Source organism: Trifolium pratense, linkage group LG2 (genome assembly GCF_020283565.1).
Source record: "Trifolium pratense cultivar HEN17-A07 linkage group LG2, ARS_RC_1.1, whole genome shotgun sequence".
In the NCBI taxonomy this organism is placed as follows: domain Eukaryota; kingdom Viridiplantae; phylum Streptophyta; class Magnoliopsida; order Fabales; family Fabaceae; genus Trifolium; species Trifolium pratense.
The window spans coordinates 66,554,261-66,579,809 of NC_060060.1; the positions used below are offsets into that span (position 1 = coordinate 66,554,261).

The 25,549-nt window shown below is 32.2% G+C and overlaps 4 protein-coding genes and 1 pseudogene across 4 annotated transcripts; 2 read left to right on the forward strand and 3 right to left on the reverse strand.

The window, feature by feature from the left end:
• Positions 1–831: 831 nt before the first annotated feature.
• On the reverse strand, positions 832–2,994 carry LOC123906385 (UPF0481 protein At3g47200-like). The gene has a single exon (XM_045956295.1). The coding sequence runs from the start codon at positions 2,745–2,747 to the stop codon at positions 1,119–1,121; it is 1,629 nt and encodes a 542-aa protein (XP_045812251.1). The 5' UTR covers positions 2,748–2,994; the 3' UTR covers positions 832–1,118.
• Positions 2,995–6,414: 3,420 nt separating this feature from the next.
• Positions 6,415–8,951, forward strand: LOC123906387 (proteasome subunit alpha type-4). The gene is made up of 2 exons (XM_045956297.1): positions 6,415–6,597; positions 7,981–8,951. The coding sequence occupies exon 2, from the start codon at positions 7,987–7,989 to the stop codon at positions 8,737–8,739; it is 753 nt and encodes a 250-aa protein (XP_045812253.1). The 5' UTR covers positions 6,415–6,597; positions 7,981–7,986; the 3' UTR covers positions 8,740–8,951.
• A 2,132-nt stretch (positions 8,952–11,083) lies between these two features.
• LOC123906386 (beta-1,4-xylosyltransferase IRX14-like) lies at positions 11,084–15,375 on the reverse strand. Its single transcript, XM_045956296.1, has 3 exons — positions 14,321–15,375; positions 13,087–13,644; positions 11,084–11,678 (listed from the first exon to the last, which is right to left on the reverse strand). The coding sequence occupies exons 1-3, from the start codon at positions 15,034–15,036 to the stop codon at positions 11,432–11,434; spliced, it is 1,521 nt and encodes a 506-aa protein (XP_045812252.1). The 5' UTR covers positions 15,037–15,375; the 3' UTR covers positions 11,084–11,431.
• Positions 15,376–21,525: 6,150 nt separating this feature from the next.
• LOC123911977 lies at positions 21,526–21,618 on the reverse strand (annotated as a pseudogene).
• Positions 21,619–22,320: 702 nt separating this feature from the next.
• Positions 22,321–24,599, forward strand: LOC123906388 (probable WRKY transcription factor 15). The gene is made up of 3 exons (XM_045956298.1): positions 22,321–22,983; positions 23,144–23,269; positions 24,148–24,599. Exons 1-3 carry the CDS (start codon positions 22,517–22,519, stop codon positions 24,245–24,247), a joined length of 693 nt encoding a protein of 230 aa, XP_045812254.1. The 5' UTR covers positions 22,321–22,516; the 3' UTR covers positions 24,248–24,599.
• The last annotated feature ends 950 nt before the right edge of the window (positions 24,600–25,549 follow it).

Sequence of the window (25,549 nt, forward strand, 5' to 3'; positions counted from 1 at the left end):
TGGAATCTATTGTATCTCTGGAGTTGCCTAGTACTTTGAAGTTTTGAAGTCGATGTCCTTCCATTTCTTAGTACCTTCTATGTTTGGTTTATATTTTTGTTGAAGTAGCAAAAAGAACTTCATCTATCTAATTATTGTCCTTCTAGACCTTTATAATTTCACCCCGTGACTATGTGCACCAAGATGTTTAGTGCCAAGCATTATTGAAAAGAAAGAAAAACTCAAAAACATGAATTTCAATGCATTCTTATACAAAGTTAATTAATTTTACTTCAAAAGACCTTGTGCATCATCTCAAAATCTAAGCATGTCTTTCCTCTGTGATATCATATGTTAGGTTAATTGTTTACATGTTGATAGTCCAATAGTGTGCCTTAAGACCGTGACATTGGAACTTGACCACCTGTAATTTGTTAATTTATTTATTAAAATAATACTCAATGCAGCAGGATGCTAATATTTTATTCTCTTTAATAATATCAAATGTTTTTTTTTAATCGATAGGAATCAAGCTCAATACTCCAAAATTTTCAACACTCGCACATACAGGGCACTACCTGCGCTGACTTGTTACATTTTCAAAAAAAATTAAAAATTGTCTGATATCTTATCTATATGATATATTTAATTATTTATATCTATAGTTAGGTAAACACAAACGTTCTTTATTTAAATTTGTGAATGTTATAATGTCAATAATTTACTCTAGGTCTAAGATTTAATAAAAATAGGATTGTCTTGCAATGTAAATTTCTGTTAGAATATGTGGATTTCTAAGACTTAAACTTCCTTGCAATGTAATGTTCTTTTAGAATATGAACTGAAAGCTTGTTATAAAACTAAGGCAAAGTTGTTTGATAAACATTTGCATCACAATTCACAACTGGAATTTGTATTACAGTAGTGGTAGTAGCCACTAGCCAGTATCTCAAGCACCAAAATAAATCATCAAATAACAAAATTTTCAACTCTTCAACCTTCCAAACTCATTTTTGGCTTCATTCTTGAAGTTACCATAAACACATCAATAACTCACACTTAACAAAGAATCAATGATAGAAAATGCACTGATGAATATGAAATGAAAGAGCCTTCAACGGCACTTGATTGTATAGCATTTACTGTGCTGGTCTATAATATCCATACACACTGTAGTAAGTTTGTGCAAAAGTAAGCAGCAACAGGACTACAGCAGCAACAAAAGAGATAATGGCCCAAGGATTATTGAAGTAATTGTGTCTCAAGCTTGCACACCAAGTATTCCATCTATGATTGTAGTATCTATTCACAGACTCTGATAATGGAGAAAGGTAACTGTTATTGATGTCAAACACAACTTCTTGGCATAACCGGTTGAAAAGGTCCGCGACTTCATCATCACTCCCAAGCCAGTGTTCGATTATTCCTCGGTAATGAAGATACCCGACATCTTCGGGAGAATTGATCAAGTTATCCATGAAGATAACATAAGATGTTATGTCATTACTGCAATCAAGATGACACTGTTCGAATGCAATGAGGTTCAAAAACAAAGATTTTGTACCATCATGGATCAAGAGCCTTGGAAGCCGCAGAATACCGTCTTTAAATTTAATATCCCAGAACCGATCGGTTTTCCTTTTTCTGAACTTGATTCCAGCCTCTTTTAGCTCAGTAACACAATGTATCAGTTGCTGGCGCCGTTTATCTGCGACTCTATTATTAGCGCTCGACCTGCGTTTGATCCATATTCTAGATGCTGGTTGAGGTCCTGTCCGCAATAAGCTTCTCCTGAATACATCCAGACAGTGAAGACCGCCTTGATCGGATAAAGGATCAAAGGTGTCATTGGTAGTGCATTTTCTAAATGTTGATTCCAGTTTGTTTCTATCACTTTTTGTTAATGGTTCATCTGTCGGCATTAAAGGATCAAAGAATCTGAGTGCTAGATTTGCAACACGTCCTTTCAAATCTGGTTTACCAAGCTGAATTCCCAGAAGCAAATCTAGTATGAAAAGAGGAAGCTGATTTTCTAGCATGATCATGTCTCTTTGAATGGAATGCATCGATCCACGCATTGCAAAAACAGGATCGTTCCTCGAATAACCAAGTTCCTTAAACCCTTCTGTAGCTCCTCTGAATAGCTCAAGCACAAAACAACCATCAAGAACCAACATTTCCACAAACTCGTTGCTGCTTAACCCAATCGTTCCTTCGTAACAAGATCTCGCTCTTTCTTCCATCTCTTTCATTGCATCGAGATAAATCCTAATGTCATGTTTGGTTCGCTTAAGGACATGGTTAATGGAACGCCATTTATGACGTTCCATTTGTCGAAGGCGCTTTTTACCATGATGGTAAGGTCCTAAGGACACAATCTGCGGTGCATAAGCTTTGTCGTCGCCACTACTATCTCTAAGATAATGAGGGATTTTGTAGATTGATAGCTTGGTCCATGAACTTGCTACATCGTCTTGATTCGCCTCCTCGAGTTTTTCCTTGATAGAGATCACCCATTCAGATGCTGGTGAGGTTGCTTCTACCTCTTGCAAAATTTCACCATCTTGGTTGGCAAGAAGAATCTGCAATGATTCTGAAGGTTGTTGCTCATACTTCTGCTGCTGCTGCTGCAACTGCCGAGGTAACTCGATCGATCCGGTACCGGAATTTAGAGATGATGATGATGGAATCCCTGACTCTAAGGTTTCTCTAAGTTTAAGGGTGATAAGGTACCAGCTCAAGAGCTCTTTGTTGAAAACAGCTACCATTTTTTTTTTCCTTTCTTTCAGAAAACTGATATCTTTTGTTACTTAATGTTGTGAAAAGTGTTATTATCCATTGAGAAGTAAATGAACTGAATAGTTGGTGAATTGAATTAAAGGCCTTAAACGACATTGACTTGATTGTATTGTGCAACTCATATGGGACCCTTTGAGCTAACTTGCAGCTCATAACTTCCAATCTTGCGTGCTATTATATATCAATAAAGTATGTACCACGCGACTAATAATGAATTTGTGCAACTGATAAGAAATTTTAGCCCTCTAAATATAGGACTTCCTGACTTTTGCGCATTAAAAAAATTCCGGCTAGGACGGAATAACCTTCTTTATGTGCTTCATAGACTTCTCGACGAAAATCATAGTGATATAATTGTAAACAAAAATATTGTAGCACATTTTTTATTTTGGAGTAAACCTTAAAATATTGTATAGCATGATGATGGATAAATGTGGCCTAAACATGTCCCCAAATGTCAGAACCTGTTGTTAGTACTTGTTAATCCAATTTTAATTTTTTTCATTTTATTGAACATATATGATTTGCCCAATTGCCATTCTCATCTTCAACTTTATTGCTTCCTGTGAAAAAAAAAAACTTCAACTTTACTGCTTTATCACACAAACCTTTGATTACCTTTTTTTAATTGAGGCATTTTAATATAATAATTTTTAATAATATTTAACGGTACTTTTGTTCGATTGTAAATGTCATATTTGTTAAGAAAAATTATCTTAAAAAGTGTCACTGTTTGTATCTAATATAATTTAATATATTCTTTTTGGTAAAAAAAATAGACACTTGCATTAATATATTTTTTACTAAATACACTTGCATTAATATATGAGTAAAAATATGAGTCTCGTATACATTGTCATTTTTTGATAATAGGTCTTGTATAAATTATTAAAAAAAAAATGCATGTGTATTAGGTAAAAATTGAAAAATAAGACATTTACAATCGAACAAAAGTACCGTTCATTATAAAAAAGTGGTTTATTATTAGACAATAATTTGGTGTGGATGGAAAAAAACAATATTGATCTCTACCGTTAACTTCATTCTGACTAGACAAACAGAACATGACATATGTTAACAAAACATTTAAGTAAAAACTAACTCTATTTCATTTTTAGTCAAAAAACTCTATTTCATTTTAATTTTTTATTATTAATTATTATATCATATTAAAATTAATAAATGAGAAAAACTTAAGATAAAAAAAAAAAACTCATGATTCATGCACTGAACAACCCAAAAAAAAAAAATCAGAAATAAAATAATGAGCTTCTTGGAAACTCTCCAAACACTTCATACTATTTAGCACACTTACCTTCTTCCACGACAACTTCAAATAACACAACAAGTCTCAACTTTGAGACACATTTTGTTCAGAAATCAAACATGGGTAGCTTTGTTGGCACCCTTTTTCTTTGTCTAGTCTTCTTTGTCATGAAAAAGATGAATCCACCTTCACCTTCTATGAAAATGGCATGGCTCTTTGTGATTGGGACTAAAAGGATTGAAATAGAGGTAGAAGTTTCATATAGTCAGAGGATATACATGTATTTAAAATGTTCAAATTATATGAGCCTCTATATTATGTTGGAGTAATCATTATTCTTTCAAGAATTATGGGCAATAAATTTGATTGGCCCTTGAGGGAGCTGCCTACTTTGCAATTTATTTATTTATTTTGGTTACATGTAATTGATCAGATTTAATTGTTTTTTCTTTTGGGTACAAATTTAATTGTATTTTTTACTCTTTAGCTTTTTAACTATGCGATTTTGGTCCTCCTATTTTTTATTAGCGATTTTGACCCTTTACAATTTCCTCTTTTTTTAAGGTTTAATTGCAGTTTTCTCTATTGCTGTTATTTAAGGTTTTATGACAAAGGGCCTTTGTGTTTGACCAAAAACCAACCTATTTAGTAAGTATTTATTTTCACTAGCAAGGAGTGTTTGTTTCCACTAGCAAGGAGTGTTTTCTTTTTCTCAGATTTGTGGCTTCGCTTCGTGGAATAAGGGTAAGATTGACCAAATTTTTGTTGTTGTCGTTGTCGTTGATGCTTGGTTGAAATTGTTGATTGTTGTGTTTTTTAAGACTGACATTCTTGAAGATTGATTGTTCTGTTTATGCACAATTATTTATTTTCTTAATTTTTCTTTATTTAATTTTGTTAAATCATTTTATTAGTGAAGAATGGAGGAGAGCTTTTGTAATCAGTTGCCTTTAACTGATATGGAAACATTGTGTGGGAAGTTCTATACTTTCGAGAATTCTAAAGATCGAACTGAGGCGGGATAAAACTGAATATGTAATGATTTCGATTGATGTATTCCCTATAAAGTTGAATGAATAAATATTGTTGTTTTTTAGTCAAAAAAATAAAGAAAATAATAATATCATCCCAACGAGTTCAATGTTATTTAATATTTATAATTTATACTCCATCCATCCATTTTTAAGTATCATTTTAGACGAATATTGTTGCTTTTATTTTCTTTTTTATTTCACCTATAAATGGTTTCACAACTCTCATAACTCACTTTCGAAAGCATGAAGATACCTAAAACATTATGACTGTGTAAGTAATAATAGTATATTTCCTCTCTGCAACAATAAAAAAATACGGACAGACATACACGAGATATTTTGTCCGCATTTTTTATTCTTCTAATGTGTATATCTCAGTTAATCATGCAAACTATATGAAAAACTTAGAATAATCTTCAACATAAGTTTGCATAATAGACAATATGGACAGGGGCGGACCCAGCCACGACTTTCTAGTGGGGCTAAAAAAATTCAGACATTACCATTTTTTTCATCTTGATAATAATTAAGTTAAACAACAAACAATATGTGAAATTACTATTAATACAATATGTATTTCCAAAAAAAGAACAACAAACCAAAGAACCAGAAACTATTTATTCAAAAAAAGAAACCAATAAACTATATCTAAAAACCACAAAATTTCTATTAGGAAAAAAAAAAACTATAATTTATTGAATATATGTTAAATCATGCATATCACTTGTTTAACTCAATCAACTTATAACTTATTAATTTTTATTCCAATTTTACCCGTATTATCTTACTTGAAAAAATTACATATATTAAACATTTTTTATGTCATATTATATTTATATGCTAGTTCAATTGCTAATTTTACCCAATCTTATAAATTCAATTAGTTGTCCACTATTTTTTGACAAAAAACTCAAAGTTGATTTTTATAAAATTAAAGGCTTAATTACATATTTGGTTCCTTAATTATGTTTATTTTAGGTTTCAATGTGGTCCCCTATCTTTAAAAAGTTTTAAGAAATTAACTCAAAATTTAACAAAAAGTTCGAAAAAATTAACTCAAAACTAATATGTATACGAGATACTTACAATTATTAATAATAAACTCTAAACTAATATTTATATTAATATTTGTACGAATATGTATACAAAATGACTTAAAATTATTTATAAAATTTTTATTTTTTATTTTTAGAAAAAATTGGGCTGGGCTGGAGCCACACCAAGCCTTGAACAGGCCCGCCCCTGAATATGGATCACATGGACAGACGCGGAACGCGCCCTATCTAACCGCTAGTAAAGAATAAAAACGAAAATTTGAAATTTAATAGATACGAAAAATATATTTCTTGTCAAAAAAGTAGTACAATTTTTTATTTTTTTTTTATAAATAAACTAGGTAGCTTCATTCCATCGACTTTCAGAAACACAAATTGGAATCGCGCTGAACTCACCTTCGCCGTAAACACAAAAATCTAACCGGAAAACGCTACCGGAGTTTCTCATCGACCGCCACAAACAGTAAGAAACTCGTCTAACTTTTCCTTTTTCTTTTCAATTTTACTTTTCCGATTTACCTTAGCTTCTCCTATAGCGCGCGATTAGATGCGTTTCAATCGCGATAGTCGCCACTGCAACAGAATTGCGTCGCATCAGAGCTTCACTCTGTACCGCGATTCTGCACTAAAGCAGTGCAATTGATAACATAGGGCAAATATTTCTACAATGTTTGATTTGATTTTTAGGGTTTAGGATTTATTAATGTACGAAATATTTATGATTCTTTGAATCGTAGATCCATGTTCAGTGATTTTGGATTTGGTTATGCTGAATATATGACCCTAGTCTCTTGAGTTTCTTTGGATGCTCAGTTTAGGTTAAATTTACAGTTGAGATTGTAGTGTGGTTTGGTGGAAATTAGGTTTGGTGGTAATTTCACTTTAATTTGCTAGTTTTTCAGTTTTATCACCATGTTTTCAGATTTTCTAATTTAGTTCATGTTTAGATTCACAAAGAGTTTGACAAAATCAAGGTGAGCCCACGTAATTTTGCAAAAATTAAACTTTGCAAAAATCACCGTGATTTTGACAAATCCACCATATATATATAATATATATATATATATACATATATATAGATTTCAACAATTCTTTTGTTTGATTTTTGCTTGACCTAGATTTGTGTAATTCGTGAGATTTTTCATGTGTTTATTTTTAGGAAAATTGAGAAAATCACAACCCTTGTATTGTATGCAGCTTCTGAGTGTTGCAACTGTTTGTTTTGTGCTATTGATTTGACATATTGTATCTGAGGGGATTGACGGAGTGAATTAGTTTTATTTTGTTTATGTATGCTTGTATGATTGTAGTGTTCCTTGCTACATATGTGAATTCACAGCCTAGTTTTAATGTTATTGCCATATAATTCACCGTTTTTGCAGTTTCGTACTTGGTTTTTTAAGCACTATATTCTTTGATCATAGATCATGGACCCATCTCTATCTCTTTTTCTTTCATAGTGGTGCTTTAATATCTAATTCTGACTAAAAATTCTAGGAAGATTCACAGGAATATACCAGTATCCAGGGTTACTTCACTAAAGCTTCCATCTTTGTCTTATTACACTTTGAAGCTTATTATTTATAATTGACCTTACAGCTATGTAGAGGTTGAGAAGTTTTTTATAAGATTCATGGAGAAATTCAAAGAAGTAACTATTGATATGTAAACAAAATTTCCATGAAGGGGAAGAGTAATAATCACTCAAAGTTGGCATTCAGTTTATTTATTTATCATATATAAAAACTGATGGTTATGTTTTCTTCTAAATGAGTGTCGTTTCTTTCCATTTTTACCAAAGAACTACTTTATTCATTATCCTTTATTCTTTTTTCATTTGCCTCAGATCAAAATGTCTCGAAGATATGATAGTCGTACAACAATTTTCTCGCCTGAAGGTCGTCTTTACCAAGTAGAGTATGCAATGGAAGCTATTGGAAATGCTGGTACTGCCATAGGAATCTTGTCCAAAGATGGGGTTGTTCTGGTTGGCGAAAAGAAGGTGACATCCAAGCTGCTACAAACCTCAACTTCAACTGAGAAAATGTACAAGATTGATGATCATGTTGCATGTGCTGTTGCTGGGATTATGTCTGATGCCAACATCTTAATCAATACTGCTAGGATCCAAGCACAACGTTACTCATTTGCTTACCAAGAGCCAATGCCTGTTGAGCAGTTGGTTCAATCTCTCTGTGATACCAAGCAAGGTTACACACAATTTGGTGGTCTCCGTCCATTTGGAGTCTCTTTCCTGTTTGCAGGATGGGACAAAAACTACGGCTTTCAACTTTACATGAGTGATCCTAGTGGAAATTATGGCGGTTGGAAAGCTGGTGCAATTGGCGCCAACAACCAGGCAGCACAATCTATTCTAAAACAGGACTACAAGGATGATATCACAAGGGAAGAAGCAGTTAACCTTGCACTGAAAGTACTCAGTAAAACTATGGATAGCACTAGTCTTACCTCAGAGAAGCTTGAACTTGCAGAGGTTTTTCTTTCACCCTCTGGGAAAGTTAAGTATCAAGTTTGCTCCCCAGAGAACTTGACTAAGCTGTTGGTTAAGTCTGGGGTGACCCAACCAGCAACAGAGACTGCTTAGCTTGCTGTTCCATCATGTCATGGGTAGTTTACTTATGCAAATTTCCGACGCTCGATGTCAGAAACTGTTCTAAATTTATTTGTATGTTAAAACTAGTAAACTTCTCATATCTTGGTGGTGCTAAACTGCTAATGGCTTTTTATTTCATATATGCTTTGATTTTAAGGACATATATCTGTTTATCTAATTTGCTTTCTACGGATTTCTCCTTTCTTGTCTCTGACTTATTTTCATATTGAACCTGGAAATTTGTAGAATCAGGTGGCATGTCTTTTTCAGGTATTTTTTAAATTTGAGTAAATTACTCAGACCTCTTTGTTCTCTAAATTCCAACTTGCACTTTGACCTTTTATTACTGATAAAATTGAGGATTTACTAAAGTACTTTGTTTTAGTTGATTTAATTTTGTATGAAATTTTTCTAACTTAATTGAGAATTTACTAAAGTACTTTGTTTTAGTTGATTTAATTTTGTATGAAATTTTTTCTAACTTAATTTTGCATGGCTATTCAACCAGGTACAAGCCTATTAATTTTGTGCATGTTGCACGATATTTTTTTCACCTTTGTTGATAGAAGTCTCGTTAGGTTTACCGTAGACGTACTACTACACGGGTTATCTCCGGGGAGGGGTATACGCCTATATCACCAGAGTTTGGCATCCTCTGCCCCTCCTTCCCTCTACCTCCATCAGTTGCCTCATATGTTCATTTTCCTGCTCTACAACTCAACTATGCAATAGACCAATACTAAGTTTTTAGTTTTGTATCTTACCTTATTCCTTGTGGTTCGAATTCGTATAAGATTTACTCATTAAGATTCTTCGTTAATCACAGTTTTTAAGTTTCAAATTGTAGCTTATAATTCTGATTGTTTTGCTCGTATTTCTTGTTGCGGTGTTTTCTTTTTCTCAGATTTGTGGCTTCGCTTGTGTTGATGAATAGGATTGAGTGGGTAAGGATGAGGGTTATACGTCTAACATAATGGTTTCTGTGTGGATTTGTGGTGATGAGGAGAAAGAGATGGACGAGAGGTTTCTGACCAAGGAGCAGGGAGTATATTTGGTGTTGTGGGTGTAACAATACATATGGTGGGACTTGATAATTAAATTATAAAAAAATTTGTGCAAGGTATAAGACCTGTATAACATTTTTTTTTATCAAAGACCTATATAACTTATGCACTATAGAATTCGTCTTTCCTTTACTATATAAAAATAGATAGAGATGCTACCCAACATGGATAATCAAACTATGCTTTCTTAATAGTATGGAAATAATATAATGGATAGATTTCTTCAAAGTAATGCATAGTTGCTTAATGTCGATGCCCAAATGAGAATAGATGGAGACAGATCTTAGATTGACATTCCATATAATATTTGAAATTTTAAAAAGAACAATATTTACATCTGAATGCCTTGTTGCAGCGAGTAAGAAGGACCTCAAATGATGCTATTAAAACCGGAAAACTAACTTCAGATGTTGATTATTAAGGAAAAATACCCATGACAGTTGACATGATAAGCAAATAGCCACAACTCTCAAGGAGGTTACAAAATTTATTCATGCCAACATTGACATGAAGTGACTGTTTGGAATGCAGCACATGCACATCGAGCCAAATCACGGTGAAAGACCACGTTGATGCAGAACAGTAAAGTTGCGATGAAAACCGAGTTTGAGCATTCAAACATGTAACCAAACACTCAAGAAATGCTTTTTTTGGTTAAGTAGCCTGATGGTGAAATGCTTTTCTTTATGAGTAAAATTTGAACTCAATACAAGTTTAGGATACTCACGCATTGCGCATAAAACACATGCTCTCTGCTAAATATTAACATCTTAATTCCTTTTATTTTATGACAATTGCATCAAATAAGCCTCTTGAGTGGGATTAATCTCTAAATACCTTTATTAGCGTTCGATGAGTCTTAAGGTATTTGACGAACCTCTGAAATCCTGCTCACCTAACTTTTCACGTCTATAAAAAAATCTTGATCTTTGTTAATGGAATATTATATATCGCCAGCTAAATTGCATGACAGTTAAATATCCCACTTCCTGTCAATAGGTATGACATTGTGTGCATTTGTTTGCTCATTAGCATCACTAAGCAGAGTCATCCCACCATTTTCCTTTAACCAATATTTAGTACTATCTTCGGACTTCCAATGCCTATTAATTTCTCCTTCCTCCCATGTCTATGTTACTATGTAACTTCTTTCGGACATTTTTGGCTTACCAACTCTACTCCAAGATGTGTGTATAGATTCTAGCTTTGTTTTTAAAGTTCATGTGAATGGTATGCGACGGTTTCTATTACAATCTATAGTGAGTAACAAATACTGCATAAGAAAGAATAAAATGGAATTTATAATACTATTGAGAATAATATGTATAAACATAAAATAAATTTGAATACAGGCTTCCCACAAGACAGCCAATGCTGCAAAACTAAGTTGATATTTCCCTTTCATCTTTCATATGAACTGATGTATAGCTCCTCCAAGAAAAAATAATAAAAGAAATGTAAAAAATGGGTGAAAATCGGATTCAAATGCACATATTACTGCGGGCCAACCATAAAAGCTTCGCGAATGATTTATGTATCCAGGAAGAAATCAGCTTCTTGTCGCTGAAGGCCAGCAGTCTCGTATAAACACAAGGCAGTAAATTCTCAGATGCAGTAATTCATATCTCAGTTTGTTCAGAATGTGTAGAGACCTGTACACCAATCACTTTGGTGTCATGCTTTCTCTTACTTCTACTGCGTCTGGATCTGGATGTTTTCGTCTTTGTAGTGTGCTTGTTCGATTGTTCTTCTGTGCCAGCGAACACTTTCTCTTTTTCATCATTAGACGGGAGTTCAGGAGGAGCGTCTGGCCATTGAGTGTGTTTTGATGGAACCGTGATGTCCAAAGGAGGGTCAATTATCCATCTACGAGAAATAGCATCATGTAGTCAGGGATATGGACAGAAAATATCAAATATGCAAATAAATACTAGACTAAGTTTTGAGTTTATTAAAACCATGCACAATTTGTATAGACCTGTAAAAATTTCGAAGTACAAAAACCTGACTGATAAGAACCTAGAAATAAGCTCCATGACATTCTCAGAGAAAATTGGGAAGAATTTACAATATTAATTTCTATCAAAATCACATTTGACAAACATTCACCCGAACAGACATGAAGCAAAGTTACAAGATTGCACTAATGGTAGAAGTAAGGCTTGACACCCCTTCCCCTATTCTCAGACATAACTTTTGCCACATTCCTAATTGTTTTGTCGAAAAATGACTAAATTGATATCCAAGCTGTACCCAGAGCCAGAAAGTCATTGGCAATTGATCTGGCTGAAGTGTATGATCAAGTCGACAATTACCAACAATACCTATCTCAAATTCTACTTGCTGCAGTTTGGTGCTACTGGTGTCCCTAGCAACCCGCTCACTCGTTATATACAACTATATCTCAATTAAACAGACATACAATTAGAGGCTACAGCTTCCTATTACTCCAACCTCCTTATGATCACTTTGGTTCTTCCAGTTCTAACAAATACATGTAACTTGGAAAGTCTGCAATCTACAGCCCCCACATAGTCAAGATATTCCAGCCATGCATTGTGGTTTCAACATTTACATGCAGTAACCCCCTAAGGAATGCAGACAATCATGCAGTTAGTATGCAATAGCCAATCACCATGCCTAAGGAAGTCGTAAAGGGGAACGGAAGCAAGCTTTGTGCCCACATACATTGAATCTTTCACTTTCTCCCTTCGTGTGTAACTATTTTCAAGCCAGCACAATAGTATCACTAGATGGTAAACAAAATATAAGAGTATATGATGTCTATAAAAGTTCTACCCCAATATGGACGCAGTTTGCATTCTTAGCAATGTTCTTATAGGTCAGTGTGACCCGAATCATCTTAGCTGGTGCTTAAGTAGATCTACATAAACTGGAACACAATAACCATCCTAGAACATTACATAATGTCCAAATATCGGTGCATGCACCTATTCCCTATTAGGATAATCATGAATATAGTTTCATATTAACCACAGAAATTGTAATTGTTCAGTGTTTATTCAGTTTGCACAGTACCTAACCCAAATAAATGTCAGAAATATTAAAATTTGTCAAACAATCCAAATTTTAGAAAGTAACTTTTGGCTATGAGGATTTGGGTGGGCTGGGGGTTTGCAGAAATCATTTTTATTGCAAACTATTGTGACGGTTATAAATTACAACTGACACATAGAAGTAAGACATCAGTCGGCAAATGCAAAACTATGGACATCATTGACAATATTTAAAATAAAGAGGAGAGGGGACTCACCGAGCAGGGAATTTGCTGTCTGTGCGAGCTTCAACCCGCAACCACCAAAGCAAAACATGGCGTCCACAACTCCCTAGTGGTTCTACCACAGTGGTACTCTTGAGCAAGGACAGTGGATTCTCTATCTCCTCACCATCCCCATCCAATGCATCAAGATCCTTAATCCACTCTGGCTTATCATCAACATCCTTCCAAAGCAACCTGGAATTCAACACAAACCCAGACCATTCAAGCTTTCTCGGCAACACAGGTGCCCGATCATCAATGTAAACCGCACTCTTTCCACTATATCGCAATGAATTGAAGGTGTGCCATCCGACCAACTTATCAGTACCATTACAAGCAGGACCTTGCACCGGCATTGGCATGGTATCCTCCTCTCCTTCTTTTTGAACCAACGAAGAAATCTCAGCAGCATCAACTGAATGAAGCAATATTCCAACCGAAACAGCACCAATCCATTTCACATTCTGAATTTCATCAAACAGCTCCATATTATGCATATTACTATCATCAGCAAACATCACAACTCCATCCAGCCTCTCTTTTCTCACAATCCTGTTCCATCACAACAAAAAATCAACAACAGGTTTCGTGTAAGCAAAAGGGGAAAAAGAAAATTCACTAAATTCTGTTTCTTTTGAAAAACAAAAGTCATCATCATCATCACATCATGTATTGTCACCATATTTTGTGATTATGAGCCCGTTTGGATTTGGCATATTCTTGAGCTTATGAAAATAGCTTATGCAAATAAATAAACTTTTATGTTAATTAATAAGTTTTCACTAACAAAAATTGTATTTTTATAAGCTATTTTCTCGTAGACTACCTTGAAAAGCTTATAAGAATACATACAAACTTATTTATTTGCATAAGCTCAAAAATAAGCTAATCCAAATGGGGCCTAAGTTGTTTTGCATAAACTCAAAAATAACTCAATCCAAACGGGCGCTATGTCATAGACACTACAAGGTTTTAAAAAAGGCCAGAACAACAATCTGGATCGCGACAACAAACATTTTTATGACTCCACAACCACAATTAAACCACATTCGCCATATTAAATCACGATTCTCCTAAATATATGGGATCATGTCGCGAGCGTTACCATAAAAACCGTGGCACTAACAATTAGGAACAAACAACCATGGAATGATACTTCATAAAGATTCTACTAACAAATTGAAATTAAAAACATCATAGTAGTCAATAAAAGGAGACAAAAATTGACCTCAAAGCATGAAGACGCATCAAAGATTCAACTTTATGTCTAGCATCCCAAGAATTTGGCATTCTCTGATGAAACCCAACATGAATAGTTCTAAGTCCAGACTTAGCTATAAGAGAAGCAGTCTCATTTGTAACACCACCAGCTTCCACCACAATCCAAATCAGATCGTATGGTACCAACATCAGCGAGTGCATCACACCGGTCAAATGAAGCGCTTGAAAAGTCCTCACATAAGTCGGTGTAACCGCAATAACCGTTTTAGGGTTCTTCACACCAAACAAAGCTTTTTGTTCTTTCTGAACTCTTTCAATAATTCCATGCGCTTTCATTACTTCCACAGGATCCGGATGCGGCCATGGCCGAATTCGGATCCCGTGTCGACCGACCACCACTCTACTAGCAACAACAGCCGTTCGATTCAAGCTATTGATATGATTCAGTTGAGTTTCTACCGGAATAGTGATTCCGGCGTCGGAGTTAAACGGAACAGTGTAGATATTGTTAGATGAAGTTGAAAAAAGGAAGAAAAAAACAAGACGAGAAAATCTGAAACCGAGAACGAGACTTATTAAGCAACAAACGCCGTGAAGAACTAGCCAGAAAATTGTTGCCGGTGACTTAACGGCGCCGTCAGTTGACGAATCTAACTGTGTTGATCCTCTGAAACTGTTTGTTCGACGGTTAATGTAACTCTGTTGTAACGTTGAGAGCTTCATTTTTTGTTTCTTAGACACAAATTGTGTAAAGAAATTAATGTGATATTATTAATATATGTTCGACTTTGCTTTTTGTAGCAACTATGTTGTTGCAAGGTTGGAGAAGAAGATGGTAGTGTCTTTTTGTAGTTTGGTAGTGTTGTTGTTTAATCAGCTAACATTTCTTTGAGTTTAAGGGATAAACTAGCTGGGATTTTATACTCCAGACAAATTAGTCTATGACAAATTTAGCTAAATTGGCAGAGACATCTGCTATATATCATATGTAAGAATTGGGTTCAAATGCAGACACATAGATTAATTTGCTATCGTCACATGAGCTTAGCTCGTGTTTGAATCTCGATCATCTTATTTATCCATCTTAAGTGAAATTTTTAACTACTAAATTATTTGAAAAAAAAATTAATTTGTTATCATTATTTTTTGTTGTAGACCAAATTGAGTCATGAAATATTTTTGAGGACTAAATTGGGTCTTTGGTCTCTTTTTATAATTATTCTATGGATTTTCATTTTTGACATTATTTGAAAAGAAAATGAAGAAATTGAAAGAGGTGTGAAAATGTGTGGAAGAGAGAAAAATTGATAATCGTAGTGGGAATGGGTATTTGATGAGATTAGAGTATTGGTAATTACCGTTTTAACAGCTAATTGACAATTGGAGAAAGAAAGGTGATTAATGAAAATGATGGATTATTCTAAGGTCAAATAGAGGTCAAGGGTATGAGCGTGTATTTTAATTTGTTTCCATCATGGAGTTTTATTTTTCATGTTTTCTTGTAATTTCAAATGAAAGTAAAAGGGCAATTTAGGAAAGTACAAGTGATTTTCCAACAAAATTAACCTAAATTGCCAAATGAATGGTTGAATTTTCTTTTTCTAAATAGAAATGATGTATAATTTACATGACAACATAGAGATAGAGAAATTAATTAGATGTCTTCTTTTCCCTTTTCTTATACAAACCTAGCATTGGAACTTTTTGTTTGTCTTCTCTTTTTTTCCATTTTGTTTTCTTGCTATAATTTGTATATCTCACCATAGTTGTACTTTGCTCGTATACTTTTATTTAATTCCACAATAATGGAAATTCTCTTTTATTTTTTCTCAGTCAAATTTCCTTCTTTATTTTGTTTTTCATAAATCGTAATATTTTCTAAAATATTGAGAAATATAACTTTAAAATTGAATTTATTAGTAAAAAAATAGATCTTTAATTTGGAGGTTACAATTCTTTTAAAAAGTTAAAATCTTATTTTAAAAATAAATTGGGAGAAATATTGCTAGATCAAATGGTGAAAAATAGTAAGAGTCAAAATCTTGTAAATCATATATAGCATTTCAATACCTAAACGGGTGTATGTCTAGTCTCTGTCTATTTTCTATATTTGGCTAAATTGTTTGGTAAGAAACCTACCAATTATTTGATTTTTTTTTTTGACACACACAATTATTTGAATATTTAATCTTTTCTACTGTATGAATATTGGACACTATTTCACAGTTCACACTGTTGGTAGTTCAAATGTCTTGCTATACATTTTTTAGTACCAACGAATCTACTGCTACTCTGGTTTTAAATATAAAAAAATTGTTCATAAAAGTTAATGCATTTTGTTAAAAATTTAGAACAAATACATAGTTTTATTAATTCAACTTTTTCTTATATTTAGGATAATAAATGATAGTAGTAGTATTTTTTGACTGAATTAAATATAGTAGTATTTATTTAGTCAAAAAAAATAATAGTATTTAATAAAAAATTGAGTTATATATTTTTTATATGGTACAAACTTATATTTAATAATTTCTTGTTTTTTGACCAAAATATTTAATAATTTTATATAAAAAAATTGACCAATTCAATAATTAGAATATTCCTTTTCAAGTTGATTCAATTTTATTTTTTTATATACAGTTGACTCAAAAGTTAATTTATATTTGACTGCATCACTTCAACAAATAAATATAACTTGTATTTACTATTAAAAATATATCTCTAATGTCTAAATTTTGTGCCAAAGAAAAGTAAATGTCTAAATCTTCTAAAATTATATATTTATCACCATAAAGATGATATATTGCATTTTTTCTTTGTGATACATTGCATTTATAATCATAATAAGAATATAGGGGCTTTGTCTAACATGCACCACTTGATTAAGTGGTGCATGGTGCACAAGTGTTTGATATTTTTATAACGAATACGAATTTTACAAAATTCACCGTTGAATAGAAAGTTTATATTGTTTAGATCATCCATAAAATTTTTTAATTTTTTTGAAAATCATTTGATATGTTATTGAGACCCATCAAGATTAACGGTATTGAATAAAAATCCATAAACCGCTAATTTTGACGGGTCTCAATAACATATCAAATAATTTTTAATTTTTTTTAAAAAATTTATGAATGATCTATACGATATAAACTTTCTATCCGACGGTAAATTTTGTAAAATTTGTATTCGTTATAAAAATATCAAACACTTGTGCACCATGCACCACTTAATCAAGTGGTGCATGTTAGACAAAGCCCCTATGGCATAGTGTTTTCGATAACTTGTGCATGGTGCACAACTTAACTCACTTGTGCACCTTAAACTTTGCCATAATATAGGTCCATGTTCTTCCTTATATCGTCAACTCCAACAAGTGACAATTTTCAAACATCATATTATGATTTATTATTTGCTTTTTTGCTAAAGTAACTTTAATGTCAAATGTCAATTTCTTAATGAGAGTGACACTAGCTAGTATATATCCCTTAGTCTTTAATGGCAGGTTTTACTCATGCATCACCAGCTACAATTTTTGGTACAATATTGATTCACATTGCTGCAAATAACAAGAGAGTTTATATCCTATACATTGCTAAAATAAGAAAACAAAGACCAACAATAATTTTCATGACATTGTAACACCAACACCAACCGTATGATATTATTAGGTAGCAACATAAAAAGTTGTTGGTGCATTGCTTCATTTACAAATCATCTCAATACATTCAAACCAAATGATCAAGTACTTAATAATTAGTTCCTTTAGAATGTGGCTAACTTATTAATTTACACAATTCTTCGCTTATGAATTCCTCCAACTTATCTTTTAAAAGTAAAAGGAATGTTGAGTTGCTCACAATCAAGTATTTTGATGATGTGGCACTCTACAAGAAAAGTTTACAATCTCTATTAAAAAACTTTTTCATCATCTCCTTTAATTAAATCATTTTAATTTTAATTATCAATATATCAAATTATCAAGTTTACAATCTCTATTAAAAAACATTTTCATCATCTCCTTTGATTAAATCATTTTAATTTTAATTATCTTTAATTAAATCATTTTAATTTTAATTATAATGTAATTGAGAAAAAACTGAATTGCGCCATATTGACATTTTTGCGTCCAACTTTACTAAAAAATTCTCTGATAAAAAAAAAAATCTTCCTTAATTTTTTTTTTTAATAATATGCAATTTTACTAAAGTTATTGTATAACTATGAATATAATTTTATATTTGATACCGGACTTTTTACAAAAGAGAATTGATAAATACGAGAACAATAACATGTTTATTATTGGTCCATAGAAGAAAAAATAATTGAAATCAGTTATGAGATTTATTTTATGCTTAATTGCAAATAATTGGAAACACCAATTAATAGTGTGACTTTTGATTATCTGCAAAAGAAACATCACACTAAAATGAAAAGAATTAAACTTCATGTGTTATTGTTGTTTTTGCATAAAGAGATCTAATTTCTTATGCTATAAATTAACATTTGCATAGTTAATTTGTAAAAATATAATGCAATGATAACTAAACACTCATTACAATTAAATCTTATGACCGTTGGAATGCTTCTCAATGTAACCATGATCCTTATATAACTAATATCTATTCACATGTATGACATACTTTTTGTTTAGTCATGCTCTCTCATTTTTTGTATTTAAATTATTTTGTATGTTTTCTATGTATAGATATTTTAGCAAATTATGTCTATATATATGAATGTTATTCTATTTTCAATATCCATTTTTCATCTTTTTAATGACTGAAGTTTAAAGATTGCTTTATGCAATAAATGTGGTCATTGCAGTGTGATGATTGTGGAGCACGTTCATTTGATCGGAAGTTTTCCTTCTATTTAAACCATGGATTTGGTATGTTTTGTAAAAAAAAAAATGTATGTCTCAACTACATTTGAAATAATTTGAATGTATATGACCTATGCAAAAATTTAGAAGTTAAAGGTTATAATTTATTTTACGACATATCTATAAGCGAACTTTAAATTGCTCTTATGTCTCATATTTTCTTATTCTTTTTTGACCAATAATACATCGAAGAGGAATTAAATATACTATTTTAATATCTATCATTTAACTATATGATATTATTATATGAGTCAGGATCCGTTGACACCAACTAGTTTGACACCAAATGTTACACCTCTCAATAACGTTTTAACCGATATAAATTTTATAAAATCCACCGTTGGATTGAAAGTTTACTTCATATAGATCATTTGTGTAAAATTTCAGACAAATCCAAAATCATTTGATATGCTATTGAGACACATAAAGATTAACGGCATTTAAAAAAATACAAAAACCGTTAATTTTGATGTATCTCAATAACATATCAAATGATTTTGGATTTATTTGAAATTTTACACAAATGATCTATATGATGTAAACTTTCAATCCAACTGTGGATTTTATAAAATTTATATCGGTTAAAACGTTATTGAGAGGTGTAACATTTGGTGTCAAACTAGTTGGTGTCAACGGATCCTGACTCTTATTATATTTATAACAATTATTATTTTTCATTTATAAAAATATTTTAATTATATATTTAATCGAACCCGTGCAACGCACGGGTTTACCCCTAGTTATAACTAGTGTCAAACGTTTGCAATAAGTACAAAATTTTGGCACAATTATGAAATTTTTATTACTATTTTTCGTATGTAACCATAGTAATTACAAAAACATGCAAGAACGTCCATTTGAAATTTTATGACTAAAGAACAAATTTAGCGGTTGGTGATAGTAATAATCTGTCCAAATCATGGGTGGCCAGCGCCACTTTTTTTTATGTGCACCGCCACATATATAACTTCAAAACAAAGACAGAAAATATCAATTAAAAGATTATATGATGTAATATATATGCTAGTATAAAATATAAAGTAGAAAACACGATATATACGTTTATCATTGGTCTCATAACTTGATTGCTACATTCCACCGTTAGTGCATATAATTCGTCTAACTGATAAGAGTGCTCCCTTAAATATGTGGCGAGAGTTTCGATTTCTGACTCACGCGTATGGAGAAAATTCAGTTGGAATGAGAGAATTCATCTGTGTGCCTCATAGGTTTGCCGGCGGAGATTAGTCGTCGTTAACAGTGGTCGAAACTACGTACCAATACTAAGGTCAATTTTCTCTCAACCTTGCAAATATCTTGTCAGTATGCGGAAGAATTGGTCATCTCAAAGATCACATATAATTGATTTTTTGTGCGAACACATTCAAGTATTTTTTTTTCTCAGAGTTAGATGTCATAAAAAATCGTGGATCTCAAATTTTTTTTGACCTTTGGTTGCATGTGGAAAATTTTAGTCTGGTTGTTAAGATTTAGATTTTGGTTTGTTAATGTTATATTGTTGGCTGAAAATTTCATATGTATCTTTATTAAATAGTTAGTTATCTCCATCTCTTATATATTTTAGCGAAGTTTATTCTATGGATCTTGCTAAGGAAACTAAGAGTGAAAAATATACATTGAAATAAATAATATTTTGACTTTTAAAAAATTAAATGCACAACAAATATTTCTATATTAACTTCCGTCCTAAGGACACATACACATATTAGTTTTTTTCCTTTTTTTTTGGTTAAGTAATCTAGTGGCTAGAAAATTCACCTTAAAGATGAATAAGTGGAGTGTCCGGGGTTCGAACCTCAATTCCTGCACAAATAGCGTGATGTCCCTACCAACTGAGCTAAGCTCACGGGGACTATTTTAGTGTAAAAGCAAATAACAAATCTGAAATATAAAATGATTATTTTCATAACTTAAGCCCGCTTACAATGACAGAAGCCATACTGATGTCGTGAGCCCAGTCAAACAACAACCCATTCTCGTGGGCTAGCGAATGGGTTGTTCTATTTTCCATACCCCCACTCCCCAGGCTTCTCAACTTGCAACCGTTTAAAATAACGGATCAGACTCATCTGTTTTTCCACCTCTAGGTTCAAACACATACAAATAAAGCTTTTTTAATATATTAAATTCTTAATAAGTGAAGAGTGAAGACCAAGAAAAAATATGCTAGACGTGTTCAATTGGGTGAAATTTTTGAATTAGATCGTGCTACTTTAAAATCGGATGGTGTTTGGTAAAGAAATCTGGATTTCTTAAGGAAATATTTGTTTGTTTGACCTTAACTCTTTGTATTTTTTTTGTTTACAAAAAATTTGGACTATTTTTCGATTTGTGCATGTCATCCTTGTGGAGAGGCCATGCTAATCTTCTCTATTTGACCTTAACTCTTTGTATATGAATTAAGATGAGAGAAACCACCTTATTTGTTAATTAGACTTCGTAAGAGAGATTAATCATCGATAAAACAACGGTGGAATCTTTGTAGCTATATACTCTCTCCGTCCCAAAATATAAGAGTTAGTTTGACTAATGCATGTATGCCAACGCACAATTTCGATCATTAATATCTTTAATTCTCTATTAGTAAAAATTTTAAAAACTTGATATTTTGAAAATACTGATCAAAACAAATCAAATAAGATCTTATATGCTAATATTTATATCAATATATTATTAAAAAAATATGATCAAAGTAAGATAAATGAATAGTGTTATTTAGTCAAAGTAGCTCTTATAAAATGGGACGCGACAGAGGAAGTAACATTTTAAAATTAGACAGGTTTGTTAAAATTTAGTTGTGAGTACATCAATCATTAGTTGGTTCAATGGTGATTGACGCTGAACTTGTTAGGAAGGACCATAGTTCGATCCTCCGTAACTGCGATCGAAAGAAAACTGAAATCACTTAATACCTGAACTAACTCCCAGATCAGATTAGATGGTCATGTAGATCGGATACCGATGGTGAAAACTTCTTATTCTAATGCATAAATACTCTAAATTAACAAATGAGTGGAGATCATGTTTACTATAATAGTGTTAGATCTTACAAGTTACACATGCAATCTTAACTTCATTTGGACGGTAACATAACAAAGATGATAGAAATCTATAGCGTGACACAACAGTGACCTAGTGGACCAAACCAACATTCCACTATCAACATTATTCTTTCTTCTTTGGCATCATTTGACCAAAACCTATTCTTTTCTTTCTATCTATGACCCTTCCTCTTTATCAACGCCCTTAACTCCTTTCACTTTTTTTCCCCTCTTTTTCTTCTCCTTTCTAAGTACTATGACAGTTGAACTCATAATGGAATACAGAAACAATAAATTCCAAGAGAATGCAGTTGAAGAAGCTGCTTCTGGTTTACAAAGCATAGACAAACTCATTAAACTGCTATCTTCAAATTCAAAGTCTAACTCCATGGAATTCATTGAAATTGATCAAATGGACTACAAAACAGTTGCTGATGTAGCTGTTTCAAAGTTTAAGAATGTTATTTCACTTTTGAATAATCAAAACAGAACAAGAACTGGTCATGCTCGTTTCAGAAGAGCACCTTTACCTTCTTCTTCTACAACCCTTTCTGAAACTATAGTCTACCATGCTACTCCGTTGCAGCAGATCCCACCTCTAGCTCCCAAAACTATCATTGATTTTTCTCATAATTCCTCTGCTAATTCATTCATGTCTTCCTCATGTTCATTGAAGAAAAAGTGTAGTAGTTCCTCTGGCCACTGTCATTGTTCAAAGAAGAGGTATATATACTATATGATTGTGTCATGGCTTTCTTCAAAATTCATTTTTTCTTATTCTTTTTTAGTTTTTTTTTTTTTTTTACGAAAGGGTGCTTATAGCATATTATTCTTTTTTAGTTGATTACTTACTTTATATTAATATTGTTGTTAATTAATATAGAAAAATGAGGTTGAGAAGAGTGGTGAGGGTAGCGGCCATAAGCTTGAAGATGGCTGATATTCCAACTGATGATTATTCTTGGAGGAAATATGGTCAAAAACCCATTAAAGGATCACCTCATCCAAGGTAGCACTTAATTATTACTAAGCATATGCAACATTGTAGTAATTTCAATTGAGTTCTTATACGAATCATTTACTTTTTAGAATAATCGAATAACTGATGTAGATGATTTTTCGTAAAGAACTGATGTACTATGATTTCCATATACATCGGTTGCTAAATATATTAATTATTTAATAAATCTGAAAATGAATTAGTTACTTATGATTAAAGCCACACAAAGTAGATTGCTAGTCGACCCTTCCATTTGAAAAGTGGACATGTTTTGTGATTAAAAACACTAAATTTTGATCATTTCTCAACAACAAAAAAAAGGGCAAATTTTATTGTGGAGACCGTCTTGACCAATAGTCTACCATAAAGTTCACCATTCACGAAGTATAGAAGTAAACCATTATTCTCGTCTTAGACATTGTCATGATTGATGCAAGTTCAACAAAAGAAATTATGTCTTAAAACGCAATTCATATTTATTTGTGTATTGGTTTAGTCGAACCGACACCAATTAGTTAGGTCAAAGTCTCGATGATAAAGATGTAAGAGATATGTATATTACGTGATTTTCTAATTACCGGTCCGCCATGGACAAACTTTTTTTTTGTTTTGAAATGGCTAAATTAGCTCACCCAAATTAGCGTCAGAGAAAATCGAACCTCAGACCTCAAGAGGAGCACACTCTCAAATCCCAAGTCAATACCAATGCACCAACCCAAGTGGGTTCCACGAACAAACTATCAAGATTGTGGGCTAAATTTAGAAAACTTGATTATTAGGCAGTGCAGTGTTACTGACTATTGAGTTGAGTTGATTTTGAATTGAATGGTAGTACTAATGAGTATTGAGATTTATTAATTTAAGAACAATGATTATTACTACTGCAGGGGCTATTACAAGTGTAGCAGTGTAAAAGGTTGTCCAGCTCGGAAACATGTAGAAAGAGCTTTGGATGATTCATCTATGTTGGTAGTTACTTATGAATGAGAGCACAATCACTCACTCTCTACAACTGAAGCTAATAATCTCATCTTAGAATCCTCTTGAACTTAATTGAATTGGCTAGCTAGTCTTCACAAAATATATTCTTTCTCATGCCTTTGGTAGATTATAATTAACTTGTACAATTACATCTTTTTGTTTATGTTGAAGGAGATTGATTACTTAGTTGATAGTGGTGTTCATTTTTCTTGTACAACATTGGATTATTCCTTTAGCTTTTCTTTGCTCTCTTCACAATTCACAAACCCCAACAATGTGAATTCATCAGGGATAGTGGTGTTCATTTTCCTTTATTTATTTTGAAAGAAAAAAGTGGAAATGGTGGGATTTGGTAAAATGAATTAATAGAAAAGAATGGAGTGGGGTTTATTTCCCCTCTTTTTCCTATTTAATTTGATTGCTTTATATTTATACTATGTGGTACTTTTTTTTTTTTGCTAGGTAATAGTTAAAAATTTCACTCTTAAGAATAATAAGTATGCAAAATAGAGATACAAATAGAAAATTGTTCCATCAAATTCAAAATCCTATATTCACATACCTAAAATGCTTACAGTTTGGCCACACTGAGTTCCGCGTGAGACAGAAGCAAAGGAGGAAGGACCAATCTTTTTTGTTTCAAAATTGTTCCATCAAATTCAAAACCCTATATTCACACACTCAAATTTTTATTTATTTATTTTTTTTTTATATTTTAGGACGGAAGAATAGTATTTGTTATCATCAATTAATAATATCTTTTATATTATAAGTTTGTATACACAAGCAAACCCTAAACCCTAATTTGTTTTCTCTGTTTTCCCTCTATTTTTATCTTGCAATTTTTATAAGAAAATATTTTCAACCACTATGGCAAGTATACCAATTATGATTAAAGTTATGTGCAATAATTGATAAGCACCATCAATTTTAAAAGTATATCATATCTAAATTATTGTTGACTATATTATTCATCACGAAATATTTTTATGACTTTCTTGATCAATGATTTTTTTTCTACCGGATCATAAATTTAGAGAATAATTATCATGTGAAATTTGGAAAGTTATTATCACGTGTGATTTGGAAAGTTATTATTAAACTCAATTATGCTAAATCAATTTTTGCAATACAACCAAACACAACCATAGTCATGTCCCTAATCACATTCATTATTTTGATTTTAACATTGCAGATTTAATATTAACCGATGATCAATTGATACAATATGCACTAGCAGATATTGAGATGATGTTCCGTAGTTGTGGGAAGAGTTTAAAAGATTATCCTCCAATGCCGAGAGCAGCC

Bases quoted from the DNA above. Each gene is read 5' to 3' on its own strand.
- LOC123906388 (XM_045956298.1), top strand. From the start codon at position 22,517: ATGACAGTTGAACTCATAATGGAATACAGAAACAATAAATTCCAAGAG. The intron at 22,984-23,143 runs GTATATATACTA...TAATTAATATAG, and splicing joins TGTCATTGTTCAAAGAAGAG to AAAAATGAGGTTGAGAAGAG. The intron at 23,270-24,147 runs GTAGCACTTAAT...TTACTACTGCAG, and splicing joins AAAGGATCACCTCATCCAAG to GGGCTATTACAAGTGTAGCA.
- LOC123906385 (XM_045956295.1), bottom strand. From the start codon at position 2,747: ATGGTAGCTGTTTTCAACAAAGAGCTCTTGAGCTGGTACCTTATCACC.
- LOC123906387 (XM_045956297.1), top strand. From the start codon at position 7,987: ATGTCTCGAAGATATGATAGTCGTACAACAATTTTCTCGCCTGAAGGT.
- LOC123906386 (XM_045956296.1), bottom strand. From the start codon at position 15,036: ATGAAGCTCTCAACGTTACAACAGAGTTACATTAACCGTCGAACAAAC. The intron at 13,645-14,320 runs GTCAATTTTTGT...GTGATGGAACAG, and splicing joins ATGCGTCTTCATGCTTTGAG to GATTGTGAGAAAAGAGAGGC. The intron at 11,679-13,086 runs GTGAGTCCCCTC...TATTTCTCGTAG, and splicing joins GACAGCAAATTCCCTGCTCG to ATGGATAATTGACCCTCCTT.